This window comes from Lytechinus pictus, chromosome 14, assembly GCF_037042905.1.
Source record: "Lytechinus pictus isolate F3 Inbred chromosome 14, Lp3.0, whole genome shotgun sequence".
In the NCBI taxonomy this organism is placed as follows: Eukaryota; Metazoa; Echinodermata; class Echinoidea; order Temnopleuroida; family Toxopneustidae; genus Lytechinus; species Lytechinus pictus.
The window spans coordinates 15,903,025-15,927,649 of NC_087258.1; the positions used below are offsets into that span (position 1 = coordinate 15,903,025).

Consider the following 24,625-nt stretch of genomic DNA (forward strand, 5'->3'; position numbering starts at 1 on the left):
TTTGAGACAGGAGAACTAGATTTAGAGAGCGAGAATAGGATTAAACAGATCAAATAGAGAGACTCCCTATGGTCTTGAATTAATAATGATAAATGTATAGTGTTTTGACTGCAAAATCAGAAAATAGCATTAAAATGGACATACTGAAGCTTCTTGACATGCACTCATAATGATAAAAAAACATTGATAATTATAATATGGACATTGTACTATATCAGTACGATCCAGAATATATAAAGGAAGAAATTGTAATTTCAGGACACAAATAACACCATAGTAATGATGGTGGCATGGGGGTCAATTTCAAATTCAAGTTCAATCAACTTTGGAAATGACTAAAAGGCTACATAATATTTAAAAAAATGAAAATAGAAAATATAAATCAAATGGCGATTTGTCAATCCTGGGCGCCGCCAATCCTAACACTACAAAGATACCATTGTAAAAGACTAAAGAATTTCTAGGGTATCTTTTAAGTTCAAAGAGAAAAAAGAAAACAGACATGATCAGCACATGATGATATCTTTCAAATAAAGAAAAACACTATCCTTCGAACTCTGTGCTCTATTATTGACCGACTCTTGTCTGCTAATCTACATTGTGTCCTACAAACAGTATCAGATTAGCCATTAAAGAACGCCCTCAAAGGATGCCGCCCCACGTTCAACCCTCTCTCTCTCTTAAACAAACGATGGGAAAGAAGAGTTGACAAACTTGAACCCCCAAACCGAGCAGATCTTGAACTCCAATCGACTCACATATGCAAACAGTATGTGGAACATGATTATGGTTTGGGAAAAGTAAATAAATGACTCTTCTGTCTGATAATGTGTCTGTGTATGTGTCCTTGTGTCTGGACATGTGTATGTCTAGATTGGACAACATGCACCAATGTTTATCAAGTTTTAGTAGGTATCCTGGGATACATATACATGTATTTCAAGTGTATGCATGTACATTGACAAAATCATTGAAAAATGAATGTATAAGTATATTGATCATTATATGTATTACTTTTGAAGTGAATAAACTATAGATACATTCTGTAAGAATATTTTCTAATTCTTCTATATGACATCACCCATCAAGATATACTGTACATAGGCCTGATACGAAATCTGGTGCAGTCAAGTAAAAGTACAAAGAAAGAAAGCAAAACATTAAAAAAAAATTGGGTAATGATGGATATCGTTTATTCTGAAAATCAACAGGAAAACTTGTCTTCCAACATTTAGAAGTAATTCATCCATTGCAATAGGCCTACACGGAACATTGATTTGAAGTACAGCAGATTGATCTATTCTATTCTTCACAGGAATAACTGTAAACTCTCTGCCCGACCTGGTACCCTACTACATTAAAAGTTGGGTCTATTAATTTATGAAAATACATGTAGAGTGGACTTTATTCTTCCTCCATTTTTACCCTAGCGATTCAAACATTTCAGGGTTTGCTTTTTGCTCAAATTCTCTGGTAACCAGTCTGGCCATGTCAGGTAGCCATGTCTGTCCTTAATCCTTTCATCTCTATTCTACGTATTTTCCCACATGAATGTTGAGTTTGACTCTGAATGATGCAGTCGCTGTTTAATAGATGAACATATCCTTCACATTCACAAGACAAGTTAATCCAGAGATCAGGGTTCCACCTGTAAATGTCATGTTCCACAAAATCTGATGGCAGGATCCATCTCAATATATACCAGTGGAAGATCACTGGCCTTCTAAACTTCATTTAATTTGGGGTTGAGTTGTATTTGATTAGGTACACAGGTGGCAGACGAACATGAGATCTTGTTCTACAAATTTACCAACACCGATGAAGAAGTGATGACAGATGATTCCACCTTGGTTGGGTTTCTTGACTTTTCATTCACAAATGAAAAAAGAAAGTTTAGCAATGGGGGTGCACCCGAATATCTTATGTGCCCCCCCCCCCCCCAAAAAAAAAAGTGAAATTGGGGAAATGAAAGAGGATAGGAAAAGGCAACCTTATCAAACTGGTAAAGGAAAGAATGAAGAAAAAGAAGCAAGAAAGTCACTGGAGTCCCCAAGATAGGAAAGCCCCCCACCCCCACAAAAAAGAAAATTTCAGTCAGCTTATAATTCACTTTAATATAACATTTGATGCTAGTCTGCAGGCACAGACCCTGACTGAAACTATAACAAGTGGGTTTTCACACAAGACTAGCAAGTACAAAACTAGCTGTTTCAATTTTGAGGGCCTTCATTTTCATATTCAGACCACTTAACTAATCAGAAGACTCCAGTATGACACCTACAGTTGTACTCAAATGAACCCCCACCACAAAATGCACTCCTTCAAGCTGAGTGTTGACTGTACACAACACTACAATGTTCGGCGAGCCCAGAGAAACAACCTTTATTGAATGCAATATTTTATCATCTGATTTCACAACTAAATATCTGAAACATGGCAAAACTTGAACACTTCAAATACGTTCATTTTCTGGTGTGGTTCACTAACTTTTTAGTACCACTGTAATGTGTTGTAAAGATCAGGAAAGAGTGGGTTAAGGCCAAGGTATTTCTAAAAGCAGCCACTCTTAGTACATATTTAAGTTCAGTTCAGAGCATGTTGTGTGAAGATTGGTCCTGTGGGGATCATCTCAGATTTAGACTGTCACTATGACAAATGTTGAGAATGCATCAATACTCACTGGGGATCATCTCAAACCAGCTATATTAAGATATCGCTTATCATAACTTGGAATGGACAAACAAGATATCTTAACTGCTCCTGTACAGTTCGCAGACACAAACAAATTTGCAAATTGCAAATTTCAATTTAGGCCTATAGGTTTCATGTACCAGTGTCATCTGATCACCATGTGCAAATTGAAAATTGCAATAAATTTTAAGTTGTACATTAGCTATTATCAAGCACATGCAGATCAAGCAGGCAAGGAAATAACTGTTGTTTTTAGGGGCTATTTTTTTTTCAACATTGGAGCGATCGCAGAATTTCGGGGGCTATTTCTTTCATTTGAAGGGCTACTTTTGAGGAGTAAAAAGTAATTGTGCAGTAAAAGCAAGTATTCTTCTGCCACAGTTAGAATATTGATTTTCTTAATAATCTTGAATATTGTTTGGAACGGATCTTGGGTCGAATCTAAAAAGAATGGTTGGCCCGAAGAATACATTTTGGGGGAATTTTAGGGGCGATTTGGGCTGCCATGAGGGCGAAGTTGCCCTTCACCCTCATGTATTTCCTATGCCAAGCATAAATTTAAATAGAGGCCTAAAGACGTTGAACGTTCTTACTTTTAACACTAATTCTTGTTTTATATCATTCTTTTTTTTTTATTCATACACGGTAAACGAACTTCAGCCAATGGCAGTTATTCAGAATGTCAATGCAATATTCTGGCAAGTTTTGATATTTAATTATAGAAGAAACTTTCTTGAAAAAAGTAACAAGGAAAAATCATACACCTAAAAATTTCTGAAATCAAATTATAGAAGAAACTTTCTTGAAAAAAGTAAGAAGGACAAATCATACACCAAAAAATTTCTGAAATAAAATTATAGAAGAAACTTTCTTGAAAAGAGTAAAGGAAAAGTTTATACACCTAAAAATTTGTGGTGAACTGAAATATTTTGGAACCACCAAAATGACAAGAATTAAACTATTTAGCTGTGAGTCAACTGCACTTCACACAAATGCATATACGGGACTACACACACTTAACTTTATAAAAGGCTTTTAGAAACCTCTGCCCTCACATCTGATGGATAGTGAGAAAACAAGCGCTCATCCTGAGGATTTATCTGTCATGCTTGAAGAGACTAAGTATGTATCATTATTAATCCTTTGAGACTATTGATAACCCAGGATAGGGGACCATTATAATGTGAAGGGGTGGATGGTGACGGGGGTGATATCATTTACTATTTGTAGCATTGTAGGTACATGCAGATTTAATAGTAAATAATATAACATACTGTGAAGGTTAGAAGTTTCACTTGATTTGACTCTGCAATCTAGTATTTCCCACAATTGTGGGTATTAAAGGTAAAAGAAAGTAGTTGCAGCAAACGATTATTTCATGAGAAAGTTTTTTTTAATGGGTAAATGGTCACCATATTATCACATATCTAGATCTGGTACAACAATGTAAACTTTTCTTCGTGTAATCATGGAATCTTAGCTGGAAACCGTTAATTCTGATGATCATTAACACAGAAAAGCACATGTGGGACAGTGTTATTAATATGTAAGCCGTGCTTATTTTGCTGATTCCTCAGCGATTACACATTTTCTTCCAGGGGCCCGTAACACAAAGCTTAGCAATGATCGTAGAACATATTTCTACAATGTACAATCAATCGTAACAATCAAGCGTATGATTAATTGCTAACCTTTGCGTTACGGGACCCAGAGCCATTTGGCACATATCTTTCATTAGCATACAAACACTTGGTGGTAATTTTATTGGATTCCGTTCTAACTCATTTTGAGATAATTTCCACAACTGGTATTTATCTTTGATATTAAAAGAATTAGGCTGGAGAATCAAGACTCAGTCAAATTCTTAGAAATCCTTATGAGAAGTTTGTTTTTTGCAGTGTATTCGAGCAAGGCGATCAAATAACAATTAAGGGATTGAAAGTATGGCATATCGAGGTAGATAGAAATTGCTTCCTTTCTACATACAGACATCAAATAAAAAAAGACAAAAAGGCAAATGAAGAATGAGAGAGATTTAAACTAGACAGACAAATGGGATTTAATAAATTCATTACCACGAAAAGCTGCTTAATCTATCTCGTAAAAATGAGTCACTTCAAAGAGAGTAACGAGAATAATTCTGAAAAATATCAATAACTCATTTGATGGTTGCAGCGATATATTTGCATCAATCTTCATGTCAATGACAACAACTGTGACTAACATAAAGAAAGTAACATTTAAATAATTTAATTCAATATTAAATAAATAAATTACACCTTACTTGAGCTAGCAGTACTATAAGATGAAATAAAAGGGCTCCTGTTTAAGAGCTGAAAATCTAGTAAGAAGTCGATGCTTAATAAATATGGAGGAGAGTCAAGAAGATATTTCATCAAAGAATCTGAATTACCACCTTGATTGCAACTCTGGAAAACAAGGTTAATTAATAAGTATTTAATACAAAATCATTAAAACATTTAAAATGAAAGGTTTGATGTATTTCCCATTTGTATTTAGAAAAAGGAACTGAAAAGGTGTTTACTCATTTTTAAGCATGCTCGAAATTGCTCTTGAATTTTGAGCATGCCTTTATTCAATGCCCTATTGAGGTTTAGAAGTACCCAGACAGCTTCTCATCGTAAATAGATACTAACAAAAACAAGAACTCACTATTACCATGTTTCTGATAGAACATTTTACAATACTCTCTAATACTTATACATATAAGACTACACATGAAAATGAGAGAGATTAAAAGATATATGACAAATATTATTCAGGTGGGAATTTCTTTTTTTTAACAAGAATTCACTTTGTCATGCTTCTGATGGAATATACATGCAATTTTACAAGTACTCGGATAAGTAGGTCTAAACTTTGAAACGTGAGAGAATGGAATATTTTTGGGTTGTAGAGGTCATGACCTGTATTACGAAGCAGGGTATGGTGTCTTCAAAATTCCTGTGTTCACCCTTGTCGACCATCATGTTCTTTTTGGAAATTGGACCGGAGAGTTGTGTATTCATACCTACCCAACAAGAAAAAAATCTGTTAATTTTCTGGTGTGGAAACGAAGTACGAATAAGGAAGAAAATACAGATGAACCAACCAAAGTTGAAGACCTTTTGTATGTGATGTCAAAATCACAGAGCGCCCTCCCTCTGAGGATACAGGAATATGCATAAACAGAGTTGTCAGGGATGCGCCATGCAGCTACAGATCACCCGTGGATGCAAGCCAATGGCTTCAGCCTCTAAGATGATGGCGCGATGACGCCAATGCATAAGGTCTATTTTGGACTATTGAAATAATTTGGTCATAATTGGACATGGAACTTCACATGGGACCCTTTTTCTCAACACCGGGACAACATACCAAGAGACATTAGAAGAGGAAGACAGTGTAACAGACAATCGGCCCTGTCTCCCGCTGACCAATGACCAATGTGTTGCCATGGCAACAAACTCTGCCCAGGAGGGGTTCTAAAATTGGGCTCATAATTGGCTTAATTCAATTTTTTTCATTCTGCCTTGACTTTGGAGACAGGATTGTGGGGTGAATGCCCAGCCAGCTTTTATGGGATTGTTGGATGGTCTGTGGGTATATAATTTGTGATTGGATTTTATTGCAAGTGTGTTATTACTTTATATTCTCTACTATGTTATAGGAAATTTTAATAATGAGATTGTCAGACCCTAAGGAAAATCTGTATATTAAAGCAATAAATTTGCCAATATATAAGTATAGGCCTAAATGACCAGTTTACAAGGAGGGAGAAGAACTAAGCTAAAAGTGGTACAGAAAACACTGAATTAGCAGGATTATCTTAATCAATAAAAACTTTCCTTTTTTATTCTGAGGTTTTTTTTACTTTTGAAATTACTCACAAACAAAAAGCTACTAAAGTATTATTATAGATCTTTGCTATTTGCATACTTTGCGCCCTCTCGAGCCACGTGAGAATGAGCTTAACGCTGCATGTGGTTTTTAAAGCAGAGTTAATTCAACACAAGGTGCTGTCCCACATTTGGCAACACAGACTTGTCTTTGGCCCAAGATACACAAACATCGTAAGGTGGACGGAGGCCGGCCCAAAGGTGGCTCAATGTATGTGTATATATATGCTCACTATTTTATATTGGAGGATCATACTGAGTACACCTAAAAGGCGGTTTGACCACTGAACTAGAAATAGTGAACAAAAGTTCAGCTAACAAAGAAGAGATAATGTTGACGTGAAAAGAAAGGCACATGTGTCACATAAATAGTCGTCATGGATAAAGAATCTCAAAGCAATTTTAGTCTACTTTAGTGGAGCGTTGTGGCCCAGTGGATTAGTCTTCGGACTTTGAAACAGAGGGTCGTGGGTTCGAATCCCAGCCATGGCGTAATTTCCTTCGGCAAGAAACTGATCCACAATGTGCTGCACTCAACCCAGGTGAGGTAAATGGGTACCGGTAGGAAGTAATTCCTTAAAAAGCTGTGTGCGCTATGAACGCCTAGCTTAGCCGGGTAATATAGGAGCGCCTTGAGCACCTAACAAGGTGGATATGTGCGCAATATAAATACCCTATATTATTATTATTATTACTTCAGGGGCCCGTCTTACAAAGAGTTGCGATTGATCTGACCAATCGCAACTATGGAAAGCCAGCAAAGTCAACATATGAAATGCATGTTTGTTCAAAAAAATTCTAGATATGAATGTATTTCCATAAATTCATTGATTTCTTGACAATATGGGGTGTTCTCCTTTGTTTACAAAGGACATTTTGCAAATTTCCTGCACAAAAAATTATGACACTGATGGATTTCCATAGAGATACGATTGATTGGATCAATCATAACTCTTTGTAAGACGGGGCCCTGGTGTATGTGTATACACACCAAATCACAGACTTGTGGCCGGCGTCGGAGACGGCCTCAAACCCCATCTTGGGCCTATGATTACAATGCAAAATTATTACAACACTGACTTTGAGTGAAATAAATACGAACATATTCCCTTTGGCCTGGAGAAGAACTATGCTATGGAATATGATATAAAGGATTACATATCATTTATCTAGGTCAGATAGATGGTGAGAGGCCAAAAAAAGAGACTGTTTGCATCCGTCACACTATTTTGTTTCCTATAACTCCAAAGCTCAATACATTGACATATCAAGGCAGTGTCCTTATCATTGGGCCATCAAAATATGATACCTTCTTATTGAGTTATATACCAACATCAATTCTGTAAAAAAAATTGTTTGCTGTTTCTTTATTGCTATTACAAATGCATAAATATCCTCACTAATAAGTTTGTTGGAAGATTCTTGTCTTGGAAGACATTAACACCAAAAAAATCCCACAAAACTCCCTTTTACAAATGTTCTAAGCCATATAAAATGATCAGCTTACAAGCTGGACTTTCATTCGTGTGAGAAATTCACCCTTTTTTAACAAATGTAAATATGGCAGCATTTCGAAATCAAACCTGTACCTCTACCTTGGCTTTCTAACTCTGGTCATGAATATACCCTCGGATTCATTCCATTTCCGATTTCTGTTTGCTTTCTCAAATTAGGCAGGTTGAGCGAAGAAAAGGGTAGTTTAAAAGATCTGGGGACAAATGGAGTATATTTCTTTATTAGTGGCTGGAAGTTTGACCCATTTCCCCCGATGCACAAACGGTTTCTTCAGCAAATATGGTGCTACAGATGTTCGACCGGCCCCATCCTGAGAAGTACAGAGACCTTTGAATGTGTAGAAGCACCTTCCACACTTCTTTCCTTTCTGCACCTAAAACTGATTTCTTGAGAATAAAGAGCAACCATAAATAAACCAAAGAGGGGAAGAAAAACAGGAAGCTATGTTCAACTAAAGCCAAAAATGAAGTGCACACCATGTACTATTAAAATTACATTAAATGATAGAATGATCTGAAGTGTGCATTCTATTACAGAGGCTACAGATCAGTTTTGAAAGTTGGAGGGGAGTGACTAGGCAAAAAACACAATCACTTGGTTATTTTATATTGTTGTACCTTTTTAATGGGAAAAAAGTTGGGGGCTGCAGTCCCCCCCCCCTCCATGGGTTCCGTAGCCCCTTGTATTTTACTTTGCTGAGGTATTTCCTTTTACTTCAAATGACAAAATAGGTGATTACTTCCTCAAATTTGAACATGTCTCGGGTTTGAGACTAAAGTTCAACGCAAGAAGTTTGAATGCAGAAGAATCTTAGGATACAGTTCTATTTTGCTAGCGGAGTGGACTCCACCTAATTCCTAATTTGTTGGATTTGCAGTAGCTACCACTCTCCCAAGGTTTGAATAATACAACTCGCCGCAGAGGATAAAATAAAGTTATCTAAATAAAAGAGGAAAACTGTGATGTATTGTGTCACCACAATGGAAAGAATCTTGACAGAAATGTACTTTTTAACTATCAATTACAGCTGTATTGTTGTATAACACCAAGAATAAAAATAATAGTTAAAAACCCATGGCGACAAATTCAGCATGCTTGAAGTATGGTGGAACAATTGCCTGGGGGAACCAAGCTGAATTTCTGTACCAGCCAATAGAAAATAGGACTTAATATTAACTTCATAACAGAAAGAAGGAGTGCTTTAACAATGGCTTGAAGTATTTCTTGATGTGATTAATTCTTTTACTTACAATCAATATTTTGGATGCTTGAAATTAAAAAAAATTAAAAAATTCACAACAAAGGTGACAAATGAAATGTAATTGAATATAATTTCAAAATACATCATTGCAAGTCTCCAGATTTGCAAATTCAGTTTTATTCTGTATTGGTCCTAATCAAGTAGGCTTATCTGTTTGGTATAATCATTTAATCTGGAATATATTGGCTTCTTGAAACTGGTTGGCCATGTAGAAAGCTAAAATGAATTAAAGAATTCAGTGGTCAATAGGTAAAAAATTATACATCTTGCATCATCCATCTCTGGTCCTTTTAACTCCGTCAATTTATTATTTTGGATATTTGATTGATTTAAGTGAAGCGGAGAAGAAAAAAAAATCAGAATCTCAACATTGATGATTTCCCCCTTATTTGAGTAGAAATGAAAGTGCAAGCGACCCTCTGTTTATTTTTGAGAACACCTCTTTCAGGATGAGGGGGGATGTAGAACCCAGCTTTGGTTTCTGTGTACACAGAATGCTATGGATGGATAGATGACCTAATTCTCCTTTTTTTTCCATTGCACCAAGAAACACCATGGGAGCTGGGCAGAAGGACAAAGGATGGGAAAGAAAGAAGAAAGGGAAAATGGAAAAATAAAAATGGTCAGAAAAGAAAGAGGCTGTTCTCACTACGTTCCCAAAACTAGTTTAGTGGAAACTAGTTTAACGCGTAGTGAGAACGGTCAAAGCGGTCTTGGAAGCGATCTTCCAAACCAGTTTGGAAAACCACCTCGGGATGTAGTTTTCAAGATCGCTTTGCCTCGTTAAACTGGTTTTAGCGTAAGTGAGGACACAACCGTTCTTCAGGAAGCGATCTTCGCACATTTTGAGCGCGCTACTCCACACGACAGGTGTAGAATGCCTATGCTGCGGTTTCGAATTTCGCGCGAAACGTGTACCCCACTGAGAGCGTTTCCATAGCAACAAGAGCGCTTTACGTGAAGTGATTTTGAAAACCACTTTCGTGTGATCAAGTGGGAACGCTAGCAAAGCGATCTTTCAAAGTGGTTTCCTGAATCGGTTTCCAGTAAACTAGTTTTAGAAAGCGTAATGAGAACGGCCTCAAAGAGAGAGAGAGAGAGAGAGAGCACGGTTGCTTTATACATGTACATGATTTATGCTGATAGATTGTGAAATGGACAACTGTTTAAACTCGATACAAGTTGTATTTATTATTCTGTTTGATTGCCATCCTATTTACTTTCCTGTTTCATTCCTAGATACAAATTATCATACAATACAAGCGAGCAGAGCGAACAAGGAAAAAAAACACCTTTTTGTTAATATTATATTCAATTTCATTTTGCATTCTACCAAAAATGATTTGTTGATTATCTACATTGCTGAATTTGTTTGTCTTTCAAAATAATATTGCTCCTATCATCCTGTATGTCAATGGCTAATCTGAATAGATCATCTTTCGACAAGGAATATATTCAAATTCTTGCTAAACAGATAGTGACTGGAGAATAAAATTTGAACTGAGGTTATACAATTAGTAAAGTAATGGAAATTTAACCTCAATGGACACACACAAAAAAAGTCAAAAAAGAAAAAAAAGGGAAAAAGAAAATGGAAAATAAGGAGAATGATGATAAGAAAAATGAAAAGCAAAGGAAAATAAATTTAAATAGACTAATTACTTAATGGGACTGGGAAAAAATGAGCAGGACGCTGAAAAAAAAGACATGGGTAGGAGGAGAAAGAGGAAAAGAAGGAGTGGGTAGGAGGAGGAGAAAGAGGAAGAGAAGGAGGAGAAAGAGGAAGAGAAGGAGAAAGAGGGGGAGAAAGAGGAAGAGGAGAAAGAGAAATAGGGAGATGAAGAGAAGGGGAGGGAAGAGGAGGAGAATGTGGAGATGGGGGAAATGGGGGGCGGGAGGAGAAAGACAGGGAGGGAGAAGGAGGAGGAAATGCAAGGATAAAAGGTAGACAATGCAGGATAGAGTGAAGGAGCAAAAGAAGGATGGAGGTTAAAAATTATTTCAAGGGGTTGGAAAAAAAATAGCAGCAAAGATCCATCGTCTCAGAATTCAATTACGTTTTCCAGAGCAGTGACTTCCGCATGGATGTGAACTTAATGCCTTCATTTTCATCCATGTCAACAATAAAGAGATGCATTACAAATGAAAACAAACACGCTATCCAAACACAAGACATAAATACATAAAGATGATTCAATTTAGAGCAAATTTGGCTTGTTGCTGGAGAGAAATAGACATGATTTAAAGTGGATTTGGGTTTCACATAATACATACTGTTTATTCAACCTACTCTCTCTCTCATATGGGAAATTTTGAAGAGCTTGTTAAGGCACTTGGAGTCTTGTGGTATCTGTCAATTCCATTTATAATGTACAATTTTTCTTTGGAGATTCAACATTTCATAATGATGTTTTCCTATCTTATTAGTATGATTGAGGTTTGGGATAGAAATAATAGATCCTGAATGATCATACAGGAAATGTAAAAAAGATTGGGAATCTAACAACCATGAACATCACCCATTATCTGAACTTTAAAAAAAATGTAATCTCCTTAACAAGGAGTCCTTATTGACAAACCTTTCCATCAGTTGACAGAAAGATAGATAAATATAATATATAGATAGGATAGAAAGATAGGTAGATGGATCGATATATATATATATATATGGATAGATAGAGATAGATGGCATTCATGTGGGCTCCGAAGGTTTGTATGGTGGTAAGACTTGGTGAAGAGGATGGTGCACATGATAATTAGTACTTAAATTAAGGACTGTTGTGCATTGTAATTTTACAGAATACACATGGACACAACAGTCATTTTAAGGAGTACTTATGTGGTGCATCTGCAAATCTCTTATCTAGTAATAGCATTCTCATGATCATGTACTGCACTTGAATTCAAGATGTAAAAATATGGATTTCATGAAATAGAAATTAAGTTTATACTAAGACATGTTTTCATTTGAGATAAATCAATATGCATTTCAACCCAAATATCATTTTCTAGACTTGAATTTGATCAAACAAACTATACCTTGTGCATGTTTAAGTTTGACTTTCAATACAAACATGTAAAACCCATATAAAATGCACATCAAAGCAAAAACAATAAATCCCCTCACGATAAAATTTCATCAAAGATATCAAATACATATTCAAGGATAAAAATCCCTTATATTCCCCAAAGAATGCAACGAACATCTAGATATGTCTGGAAATTCATAAATAAATCTACTTCAAAACACAAAAAACATAGTCCCCAAAGGAATACATAGAACATCTCTAAATGTCTGGAAATTCATATGTAAAAGTGCTTCAAAAACAATCTAACATTACATCAAACCTTTTCCAGATGTGTTTGTTTTACCCGCTGTTGATGGATTGAAATAATTGTTTTGTTTGTTGAAGAGAAATCTTTCACTATGGTATTCTTAAGGAATCAAATTCACAGGAAATACTGCGTAGATGACCCTCATCTTATCAATCATACGGGTTCACTTGAAAGACCCAAATGAATTCAAGCACAACCTCAGTAAACAGCCTTATCCGTTTCTTTCCGCTTTGAACTAATTGGGGGGCGGTTGTCGGCGACTAAAACCACCAATCAACGCCAATTTCGGCGCAGTGTAAAAGAGGCCCTCACTTTAACAAGCATATCAATGTCGTGTATTGCACATGAAACCAATTAGATTTATTTTTTCCACGTTTCTCCTCCCCCAATATCTTTTATAAAGTTTTTGTTCCCTTCCGCTCTTCTAACCGCCATGTCTCCACGCTCACAACCTGAAGATCCAGAGCAAATACTACATTATATTATGTCCATAGGGGAATATCCGCTTTCCGATATTTCTCCTGAGAAAAAGAAAGGAAATCAAAGACGCTATGTTCCTTCCTCCGTGTTATTTACCAGGCTACAGTACGTTATAACCACCAAGACAGAACTAACAAGAGTTATGTTCCCACGACATCATCAGAGAATAAAAAATGTAATGTACATGATTGATGAGTCCTAAAATTTAAAAGGGTGGCACAAAAATGTATAAAATTAAAAACTTAGGTCCCAAAATGTTATCTTTATATCGGGGAGCTGGTATCAAACCTATGCGTCAGATGGCGAACAATATCAGAAAGCACTATTTGTATGTAACTCTTAACATTATGTAATATACAAGCATTTGACAGGCCCTTGCTTTAAGAAAATGATGAACTGCTAAAATTCCAATTTTCATATGTTGTAATTTCTCAATATATTAAGGAATTACCTATAAAAGTTAATAGAAGTTATTAAAATGTATTGTAGAATGGGGGTCCATAAGTCACATGATACAATCTTCATAAAATCTTATCACTATTAGGCTTTCGTGTGAACTTGCAGAGTCAAGCGAAAATATCACAAAAGGCATAACCAGTTCCTGCACGGGCCTCCCTGGATCATGTACATTTCATCTTAAACTTTTCTCTCACCAATCTTAAAATTCTCTTGTCTATATAGGCCTTTCCCAGCTGCGGTAAATATGACTTTGAGATTTAAAATACACCCTTCTCCTCTTCGTCTCACTTTCACTGAGTGTTACACACTTATTTCTCTCCTTCCATCACTTGGGCCCGTAACAAGAAGCTATGCGATTGATCATAGCACTGATTTCTACGATTGATTGCATAGAGTATTGTGTATGATCAATCGCAAATATCAGCCCCACGATCGCTCGCTATGCTTTACGTCACGGGGTCCCTGCTGGAGTGTTTGTATTGGCACTAGAGTGGAAAATATCCTATAAGTAAATTAGCCGAGAAAGGACCCTCTTTAAACGTGAGGTTTTATATTGACTGTGTATTCTTCTCACCTGGGGAGTGTTAAGTATGACATTTACATTTCAAATGGTTCTTAAACAGCTATACTCCACTCGGAGTTTAAAATGTATACAAGGGTTGCAGCATGTGCTAGAAGGATGGGAGAGCATAGCATCTGGTAGGACTTTAGGAAATATGTTGGGGGCAATGGGCGATTTGCCCTCATGACAGCCCGAATCGCCCCCAAAATTTATCAAAATGGCATGCTTTGGGGGCAACCATCTTTTCTCGAGTCTCCCCACAATCAGCCTAGAACAATACTCAAGAACATAATTAGAATATCAATATTTGTAACATGGCAAAATAAGGATATTTGTATTTGCTGCATAATTGCTTGTTGCCCCCCCCCCCCCAGTAGCCCTTATAATGAAAGAAAAAGCCCCAAAATACAGCAATCGTCCCAATGTGGAAAATAGACAGCCCTTAAAATTGAAAATAATTCCTTACCCTGAATCCGAAAAAGCAAGAATGGAACATTTAAAGAAAATATGGTAAGGAGGGGTGGTGAACGTAAACTTCTTCCTCTTTCTATCAAGTTTACACGGTTCTTTTCCTCATCATTTTTTAACAGTATCTACCCTAAATTTAGAAGTCCTTCCCATATCATATTTTTTTCTTGTTTTCACTCTCCGCCTCCATCTCTTATTCCCCATTACATTCTCTACATCCACTCTCTAAAAATTTTCTACTCAAATTTGAAACCATACCTTGTTAGAGGGGCACTTAATAGAATTCTTTTTTTTTTTAATATAATCTTGTCACAATCAAGAAAGTTTCTACTGAAAAAATGACAAAGATTCTTATTAAAAGAACTTACAAGAAGTTATTGATTTTAATAGAAATTCCAATAAGTGCCATTCAAATTTCCTTTCAAATTTTTGGAATTGATGTAAGAGTGTAACCCCCCTTTTTCCTCCTACCCTTCTCTTCTTCATTCCATCTCTGTTCTTCTATATTTTCCCTTTCTTTTATCTTTCCATCCTCCCATCATTGATGACTTGCTCACTTGTCATTTGATAGGATTATTTTTCCAAAACATACTTTCTTTGTAATCTGTTTACAATCACACTACACCGATATCTCATACACAGGTGTTACATGCCTAGCTGCAATTCACCCATATCTGTTACGAACACCTGAAGACGCAGGTGTGCATGCCATTGGGTATGATCTAACAGTTGACCTTTAAATTCTGATTATTCCCTTGAAGACTTCAATACTTTTATTTCAAGAGGGATTAAGTTAATCCCATTTGATATTATTTAGATATTGACACAAGCGTTTCCCCACTTCTTTGAATTATTTTAATCACATTTGTTAGCAAGCAGTTATTTCATGTTTTATCCTTTCATTTTTCACATAATCTTTTTTCGTTCAGATTCTTTTTTTTTTATGATGGATAAAGGGCGATATTTTCGAGAAATAATTGAGGGCAACAGACACTAAGGACAGGATAACACACCAAATTCAATGAGGGAGAATTGGTTGGACATGTGCAGGCTTTAGGGGAACTTTGCCTTTTCTCCCTTTCTTTCTTTTTCTCCTTATATTTTGATACCTTAATTCTGTATACGGCTGGTTTGCACTTCGCTTTTTTCCCCAATACCTAATTTCTCTAACTTCTTTGGATAGAAGTATGAGATTTAAAATCATTTAATCAATAACTGCTATAACAACTTATCACAACCATATCTTTAAGAGGTTTACAACGTCCAAAGAAAATTTCAATCAAAGTTTGTTTGAGGCAAAATACATGCCCACACAGAAATACACATGTAGGACTACATAAGACATAACCCAACATCAACCTTTCAGTGTAATGAGTGTGTATGACAGCAAAGTCTTTAAATACCCATCCACCCCGAGGGCAGCCCATGCTTAGTTTCACCGGCTCCGTTCACAGATACTTTGGTCGGCATTATGAAGATCAGGTACGATTCTTAATCACATTATCAACAAACAATCCCATGATGCCGATGGTGAGAGACAGGGAGGTGTAAGCTAATAGGATCGCGGAGCATCGGTTTCGGAATGTCAGTCGGCAGCGACGGTGTTTGGAGTCACTCTCGAGATAGGTCAGAGCCAGGACACTTTCCAAGTCTTCTATTTTTCTTCTATTCCTTCAATCTAAAGTTACATTTTATGCTATATATTTGAAGTTCAGACTTTTAATAGCAGTTTGCTATAAAATAAAGGAAGGAAATTATGTTCTCGCCATACAGTATACATTGACTGATCCCCCAACCCCCCCCCCAAAAAAAAAAAAATCTGCCACTTATATTATAAAACTTTGACTGTTTTCAGAGACACTTTTCAAACATCAGGATGCCATAAAAGGAACCTGACCGCTAGACATTTAGTAAACCAAATTTCATCACCCAGTAAAAGTCAAGATCTAAGGGCCGAAAGTGAGCAGTGAAACCGGAGAAGGGGGTCACAACAGAATATGAAATTTTGTCCAAATGTCTTCATAATTGGTGAGCTGTCATCTCCTGGTTTTAACCCTCTTCCATACCTCACCGTCCAATGAACTGTCAACAATTAGCAATCCCTTGAAGATTTACCATCCCTTTCTTGTCTATGGGGGGGGGGGGGTATCTTGGAGACCCTTTTTTGGTGGAGAGGGGGAGGATGGGCGCTAGAATGGAACAGAAGACTGAAATCAATAAAAAATGAAGCAATTTATTTATTTTAAAAACATTGGCCTTTAAATTTTTTTTTTTATCACAGGGTGACGTTGAGGCTGACAGAGTTGGTTAAACAGTCACAATAGGCTAGCTAGTTTTCCAAAACTCTTCTAGTTCTAGGTTCTGTCCCCAAAGTGGAAATCAAATTTTAAACAAAAAGTTAAGATAAAGTTTGATTTTTCATTGTATCATTTTTACAGAAAATGAGCATGATTTCTTCCTCCCCTTATACATATAATGGAGATCCTCCCATTGGCAATGTGAACAAGATGTAATCATATCAAGACGATGAAATGCTGCCTATGCAATGTAAAATTCCTTTCATGTTTTGTTGAATGTAATATTCAGATGAAAATTATTAATCTTGATTTAACTTCGCGTGAAACAATCACTTTACTTGAAGATTTTTGTGATATGTTTTTTCATTCGATTGAACTAGTTGATATGAAATAACAATATTAATACTGATAATGAGAATTCATGGTAATATTTGTCAATTCTGGTTATAATATATATAAAAATACATATTATATATATATATATATATATATATCTACAGTGTAGATGAAATGACACTAAGAAAGAAAACAACATTCTTTTACCTATACAAATAAAAACAAAAGACTCAAGATCATCTTAAACTATCACATCGTCTAAAACTATAATCCTAGAAGCATACATCCCAGACATCATTATACAAATCATAAACACCGGTGAAGAGGGAATAACAGGCACTCACTTATGGAAATGATGCACCGAGGCATCGTAAATGTGGCAGATCAATGTCTCCCAACAGAGCAAGAGAGGTCCCTGTGGACTATTCACAGGTTCTTACTTTGCTCCAAGTTCAAGTTTTAAGGCCTGGGAAGTAGAACAGATTTATACCCCCTTTCCATACCAACCCATGTTCTTTATGAAGGTCACGTTCACAGATCTGAACAATGAATGTAAATCTGACGTCGCTACCGAGGAGCTAACTGTACGTGAAACCATCCGAAACCTATGCTAATGATCGCTGTTGGTTCGGGATAGGAGAAGAAATTATGTCTCTGAGTCTCTGGATTTATCGTCATCCAACTCTTAAGTGTCATGTTGTCTTTCCTAATTTGCTTATTGTCTGTGAGGCATTGCATGTATTTCTGATACAAATATTCGCAACAGTGAAACCTTCTGCTGAGTAAATACAATACAAAATCTCTAATAAGCAGAATTCAAGGAGAAAAGGAAAATAATGTTCTATCAGTATCAATGATTCTCCATTTTTCCAACTTGAGTTAAAGTATTGTTTCAAACTAGCGATATAAGCATGGGGACCATAGAGTGGTGCTATAACTGGGAATAAGATAAGAGTGGGTGAAAGGTGGCATGCTGTAAAGCATTGAGATTATACATACATGTAGATTTTTAAGTTCAAGCTGTATGGATGCTAAACCTTGAACTTCCAGTTTTTGAACAAATTTAAGAATAAACATATTCTGAACAGGTAGATTTAATACTGAAATATTCTGAGACTTAATTTTTATCCTCTGTTTACTTTTGGAGATTCACAAAGAATCCTTAAAAAAAAAAACGCTTGCCAGATATATGTGCTGTTCTCGCTCAAAATATAGCAGCCATGCTTTCTCTACAGACAGATGGGAATGAAGCTGTGTAGCCTCGGGGAGCAGCAGACACAGGTACAGGGATAGAAGGAATAATATTCATAGATCTCCATAAATAAACATCTTGTCCAAGTCCTCTTTGGAACAAAAATACTTCAAGAGCCAAAAATGTTCGGTTTCAGCCATAGAAAGCATGTTGATAATTGTCACAACTGTACATATATAGGCCTATGTGCTTGTGCAATGTGCAAACTTTATTGGATAGCAACTGGATAAATATGACAGACAAGGAGAGAGGATAAAGTCATGTGATACTAAAGTAATGAAAAGGGTACATGCAATCAAGTAGATAATTGAAAATGACAACAATTTTGTAAGGACATGAAATTTATAATTGTGGCTTTTTCAGGCCCATGGAACGTAGGTATGTCAGCATGAGTGAAGGTGACTCCACCATCTGTTGCCCGTTTTTATTTTTTAATAAATGTGTCTGAAGATTCGGTATCATTATTATGAAGGAAAAATTGCCACAATCAGTCTATTCATGACCTTGAACTCTTAACTTGGGAAAGGCCCTGCACTGGATATGAGAACCAGTCTTAAATATAATGTAAGAAATGATGGTCGAATATATTATCAGGATCGGGTGAGTATGACTGACACTCCACTACAACCAAAACCAGAAATAAAATAATAAAGGTAAATAATAAATGTATGCCCTATTAAACTTCAACCCGCAAGTTTAAATTCAATCTTTATTTCAACCAACAGTCCCCAGAGTCGGATATTATGAATTTTGGAAGTTTGGATAATGAATGGCCTGGCATTCAATGATGAGTAGACTGCTCCTACTGATCACACTCCTTCGTAAATCAACCATGGCCAACTCTTCTGCTAATCGTTCACAACAGAAATAGATTTATGACAACCTCTCATCGCTGCTGATCGGAATAAGGTTGATTCCATACAAGCCTCTTCACGATATGAGAGCCCTTAACTTCAAAATTGTTTTGACTATAAATTTCCCCTTTTTCCTTTGTCAGCAGGAACAGAATGAGAGGAATATCATTCAACATAAATCAATTAATTTACTAGTTTCTGATATTATGTTATGCTTTTAAACTTCACAATCACAATACATACATGTAATTGTATATGATTTAAAAATTTGCCATTTCCATCTTTAATATGAAAAGTTAATACCTGCCTACTGAATTACACTGGTGTCAAATTGTATTTACCATAAGATCAGGGAAAAGACCGAGATGTAAAACAACAGAAGTGCAGTATGGATTGAAAAATAATGAGAGGAAACTTCAATTATTCCATGGTATCAATTTCTTTCATCAAGATACCATATTGTGCTGCACTCGACCCAGGAGAGGTAAAAGGGTACGGCCAGCAGGAAAAGTTGCTCAAAAAGCTGTGAGCACCAGAACTGGTAATGTAACCTAGCCTAACCAGGGGTAAAATGAGTGCTTTGAGCACCAACAGGGTGGATACGTCCTCCATTTAAATATCCTCTATTATATCATCATTATAAATAATATGAAAACAGAAATCAATTGATGCAATGACACTTACCTTCAACTCCACTGAAGTATTTGACTCTGTCTCTTGATTCCACGTGGTAGTGATGGAAGGACATGAAGACACCATCGACCCTGTAGGGGTCTTGGACATAAATCTTGGCATTGCTATGCTGCCACTCGAACCTCTCAATACCATTATACTGTACAACTTGACCCTGTATCTCAAAGTACTTGTGGATGAAGGAGAATGGCAGATACACCTCCCCATTCTCCAGCCTTCCCTGGACGGTATAGTCACTGTTGACAACGCAGTCAATCTCCTTGTACTGGTGGAGTGGCAATTGTGGCTCTTGGTACTTGATGTAGGTCTCCTGTCTGCGTTGCTCCTGTGGCTGCATCTCTTGATGTTGCTGCTGCAGTGATTGCGATATCTGCTGCTTCTGCTGGGAGTGTGTCTGTTGCTGCTTCTGCAGCGATTGCGACGCCAGCTGCTTCTGCTGGGACTGTGTCTGTTGCTGCTTCGGCTGGGTTTGCTGCTGGAGCTGCACATCCTGGCGGTGTTCTGCAATGTGGCGCCGAGATGGGATGTCTTCCGGTCGTGAGTCAATGCTGTTGATATCGATGATGGTGTTGCCGACTTCGCCAATGTTACCGCGGGCTGCTATGAGGAGGTCTGCATTTGCCTCGTCTTCGGGCCTGGAGCCCCCATGGCAACGGAGGAGGAATGTGAATGTGATGAAAGAAGATGTTGCTAAGAGGAAGAGGAGAGTCCTAAAGCAGGAGCGACGAGACATCAGACGCATCTCAATGACATCCTTTCAACTCAGCAACCTACAATCACAAAAAAGAGAGACTCGAGTTAAAATCATATCAACCTTAAATGGTTTACAACTATACTATGCTGTGTGAGGACAGTAGTTCATGAAGTTATGAGCACTGACTACACTGCATCTAAACTGTATCTATCTGTTTGAGATCGGCAATTTGTGCAGTGCCAGCAGGTTCCGTGGGGGATTAGGGCCCAGACCAACTGAAGTGCAGAGCATCTTGTTCTTGATAATCTCTTCTTTCACAAAAAAAAAAAGAATTGAAGACATATAGATGCCTCTGTGATGAAACAAAGATTGGTAACTGACCATTTAGAAGAGCAGCACAATATCAGATGGATGGACGATATTTCTTCATGGTATGGTGATATCATTATGAAAACATTATTTGTACATTCTTGAATAACTTATTTTTGGCTTGTACAAACTCTGTCCATTCCTGCCTGGCCTGAAAGATTGCTTAATCATTCATTTTGATTTAAAATCCTTGTCTGAGAACTGCCTCTAAGAACCTTAAGCCTGAAGTTACCATAGAGTTCAAAAGGGTGTATAAACCTCTCTCATAATAAGCTGGCTTCTTACCCCTATTGTCATGGGTCATTAATCCAATCTGATTACTCATTCAAGTGGATTAGTAATCCTCTAATCCCTAACTAGCCATTGAATGAAGCCTTATGCTATTGAAGATATTGGTGATACGTATTAGAAGTAGGGAGTACAGTCACATTAGTGTATGTACTGTGAATAAAATGTGCAGCGATATACAGGGAGGTCATGGTACTGAATTGGTTTGGTTTGCATTGCATTGATGATTGAGAATTTATCATCCCACAACATTAATGGATGAAAACAGACATAACAAATTAAATGTTCCAGCAGTTGCAGCAATAGAAATATATAGGCCCTAATACAAATCCCAAAACCATTGTTTTTTTATGCACATTCCCACTTGAAGGACCCTACTTCAAGTAGGTCCCACTACACTTGCATCATATTTTTTTTTTTAATTACATGCTTTGTTATGAAATTTTGTAACTTTTCCTTTTCAATATATTCCTGTGAAGCCTTGAAATTGAAGCTCCCTCTTTGCAAGTTTTAGTGAAAATAACATACAATGTACTTCTCAACACATTTTGCTGCTGAAATTTCATGTTTTCATAAATTCATCCCCATTTTCCAGTAAAATAAATCATCAACATTCCGATGCATATGGCAAAAAGTACTCACAATTTTCTCCAGTCTTATCCTAAATAAGGTCAGAAAGAGAAGAAAACAAAACTCTTTCTTCTACTCCTAGGTTTCAAAACACCAGCCCGAACACAGCTCGGGGGAAACCCATTCATGTTTTGTGATGAATTTATATCCCACCCAAGCTAGCCCCGCTCTGCCCCCCTTTCACTTAAAAAGCAACCTTTTCATTTGAAAGCAACGACCCCCCTTTCTTGACATAAGATCCCGCGGAGACTCTCGTCCATTCCGAGCTTACAAAGTTATTAGGATAACATTTCATTGCCTCCTCCTCCTGCATAGCAGGGAATAGAGGCTTTCTTCACCGTGGATGTAAAGCAAATCACGAATGTTTCAAATAAAGCTTTTATTCTCCGACCCCCTTCGGGCAGGCAGTCGAAAGCAGCTTTGCGCTTGTTACTAACAGGACATGAAAAGCTTTTAACACATTTTGATTAGCAAGGAAATAAGTGGTAACATGAGAATGAGCGAATCATAAACTGGGTTTATAAGGAAGCCATAATCAAGAGAGTTTTTATCACATTTACAGTGCTCTAAATTGGTGAAAAGGGGTAAAAACTAGACAAAAATGTGATCTAATTACAATATTCGAAGAGGACAGTACACTCTTAATTTCAAGGATTTAAAATAAACCCAGATTGGCTGTGAATAATGACCAGCCAAACATTACATGGAGAATTTAAGGCTTTTAAGCCTGTAGATTTGGATTCAAAAGCTAATTTTTTTTAATTCAAATCTTTGGTGATTTAGAAGTTAATCCTTAGGATTAGAAATGAATCACATTTTCATCTAGTCACTATTCAAAGCGGATCTGGATTCATTTTAAATCCTTGCAACTTAAGGGCCGTCTGCACCATCCCGAGTTTTCAAATTAGCGCGCTATTTCTGATCCGGCAAATTATCCCGATCTGAAAAATCTTGAGATTGTTTGCAGTGGAGACGCAATTATCGCGCTAGTTCGTAGGATTAATCTCGAGATTGCAATCCCAAGTCAACTTGGGTTTATTTGCAAAATAGCGCGCTATTTCACGAATTATCCCGCTAATTCGTAGGTGCAGACGCACTCGAGATTGGACTCGGGGTAATTTATTAATGACGTCAGTCCATAATACAATTCGCGTTCCACTTCCGCCTTGGTCAAAACATAAACACATCGCGATCGTACCGAACATGTGCGAAAGTCAACTTTATACACACGAATAGACATTATCGCGAATAGCGTTCATCAATTCCCCAATCAGCAACGATGGTGTCCTACCAGTGAATGGATTTTGGGAGAGACCAGACCGATATGGGAGGTGCTCATATCGACGATGGTCATAGTCAATAACAGCACTGACAGCAGGGTCGTCTTATTCCTTTGCAAAATGTGAGCAAATAGCATTTCCTTCCTCCTTCTCTCTCTTTCCCTCTCTCTGTCGTTGCCTCCTCCGCCATCATATTATTTAACCAAGGAGAAAGAGTGATATCTCCTTGATTTAATAGCTTCATGATTTAACGAAGAATACATCACTTCCTCACTCGCTGAGCGCGGCTGAGCTGAGAGGATTGTTGCATAACACCGGTCGAATTTGGCGAAAGTGCTAGTGAAAGGAGTACATTGATTGCATATCGCGGGAAGTTATTCAAAAGCGCGGGTCGTTGAAACTCCAAGATCCGAAAGTGCGCATGCTCGGAATATCGGGCATGTTGCCTCGCTCGAGCAGGAATTGCTCATCTTGCGATGGTGGAGACGGGGTTTCTTGAATCTCGAGATTAATCGCGAAGAGGGCCGATCGGGCTAAAATCTCGAGATTGAGCAAACTCGGGATGGTGCAGCACCGCCTTTAGTGTGTACCACAACCCTTAAGAACCTCCAGTATCATGAATATTTCCATATTTATTCATCTGAGGTTGGACAGTAGACTTCTGTCTGGTTTGCACCACACAGGACATCTTCTTAATTCCATCTAATCCTATCTCAATATCTTCAAGTCCAAAGATACAATTATGAGTGTGAGGTGCGATAATAGATGGGAGTTTTAAATTTAGAAATTGATGATAGGGAAGGATTAGGATTAACTTGCATGCTTTATGTTTTGTATATTTATTTATCAAAATATCTTCATACAGGATAACAAGCTCAGATTGACTGTTTTTCAGCATGGTCCTGTAAACATAACAATATAACAATATATACATAATATATACATAAAGTATGTATAATGTATGTAAGTTTAAATTCATGTATGGCTATTAACAAAAACCCACCAAATCCACTTTCAGAAAGACCTCAGACATGATTCATTACATTTTCCTATTTTTAACAAGTCAGTAGCAAGATCAAGGCTATCAAAACTAGAAATGCTAGAGGAAACTGTATGTGTTTAGGGGGCATATATAAATATAATATTTAAAAAAATATATAGACGCTATCAAATCACTTGAATGTCTGTAAGTGTAATCAAACAGATTACTATTTCAATGGTCTTGCTTGATATTCTTTATATGGTATTTTCATGGTATCAA

At 36.9% G+C, this 24,625-nt stretch overlaps 1 protein-coding gene across 1 annotated transcript; it reads right to left on the reverse strand.

Moving 5' to 3' along the window:
* Positions 1–1,760: 1,760 nt before the first annotated feature.
* On the reverse strand, positions 1,761–21,322 carry LOC129276183 (uncharacterized). The gene is made up of 3 exons (XM_054912602.2): positions 21,179–21,322; positions 20,095–20,873; positions 1,761–1,864 (listed from the first exon to the last, which is right to left on the reverse strand). Exons 2-3 carry the CDS (start codon positions 20,843–20,845, stop codon positions 1,761–1,763), a joined length of 855 nt encoding a protein of 284 aa, XP_054768577.2. The 5' UTR covers positions 20,846–20,873; positions 21,179–21,322.
* Positions 21,323–24,625: the final 3,303 nt, after the last annotated feature.

What these genes read in the sequence shown, in the direction of transcription:
- LOC129276183 (XM_054912602.2), bottom strand. Translation starts at nt 20,845, where the DNA reads ATGCGTCTGATGTCTCGTCGCTCCTGCTTTAGGACTCTCCTCTTCCTC. An exon ending in ATACTTCAGTGGAGTTGAAG is followed by an intron (nt 1,865 to 20,094) that starts GTAAGTGTCATT and finishes GTGAATGAAAAG; the next exon opens with TCAAGAAACCCAACCAAGGT.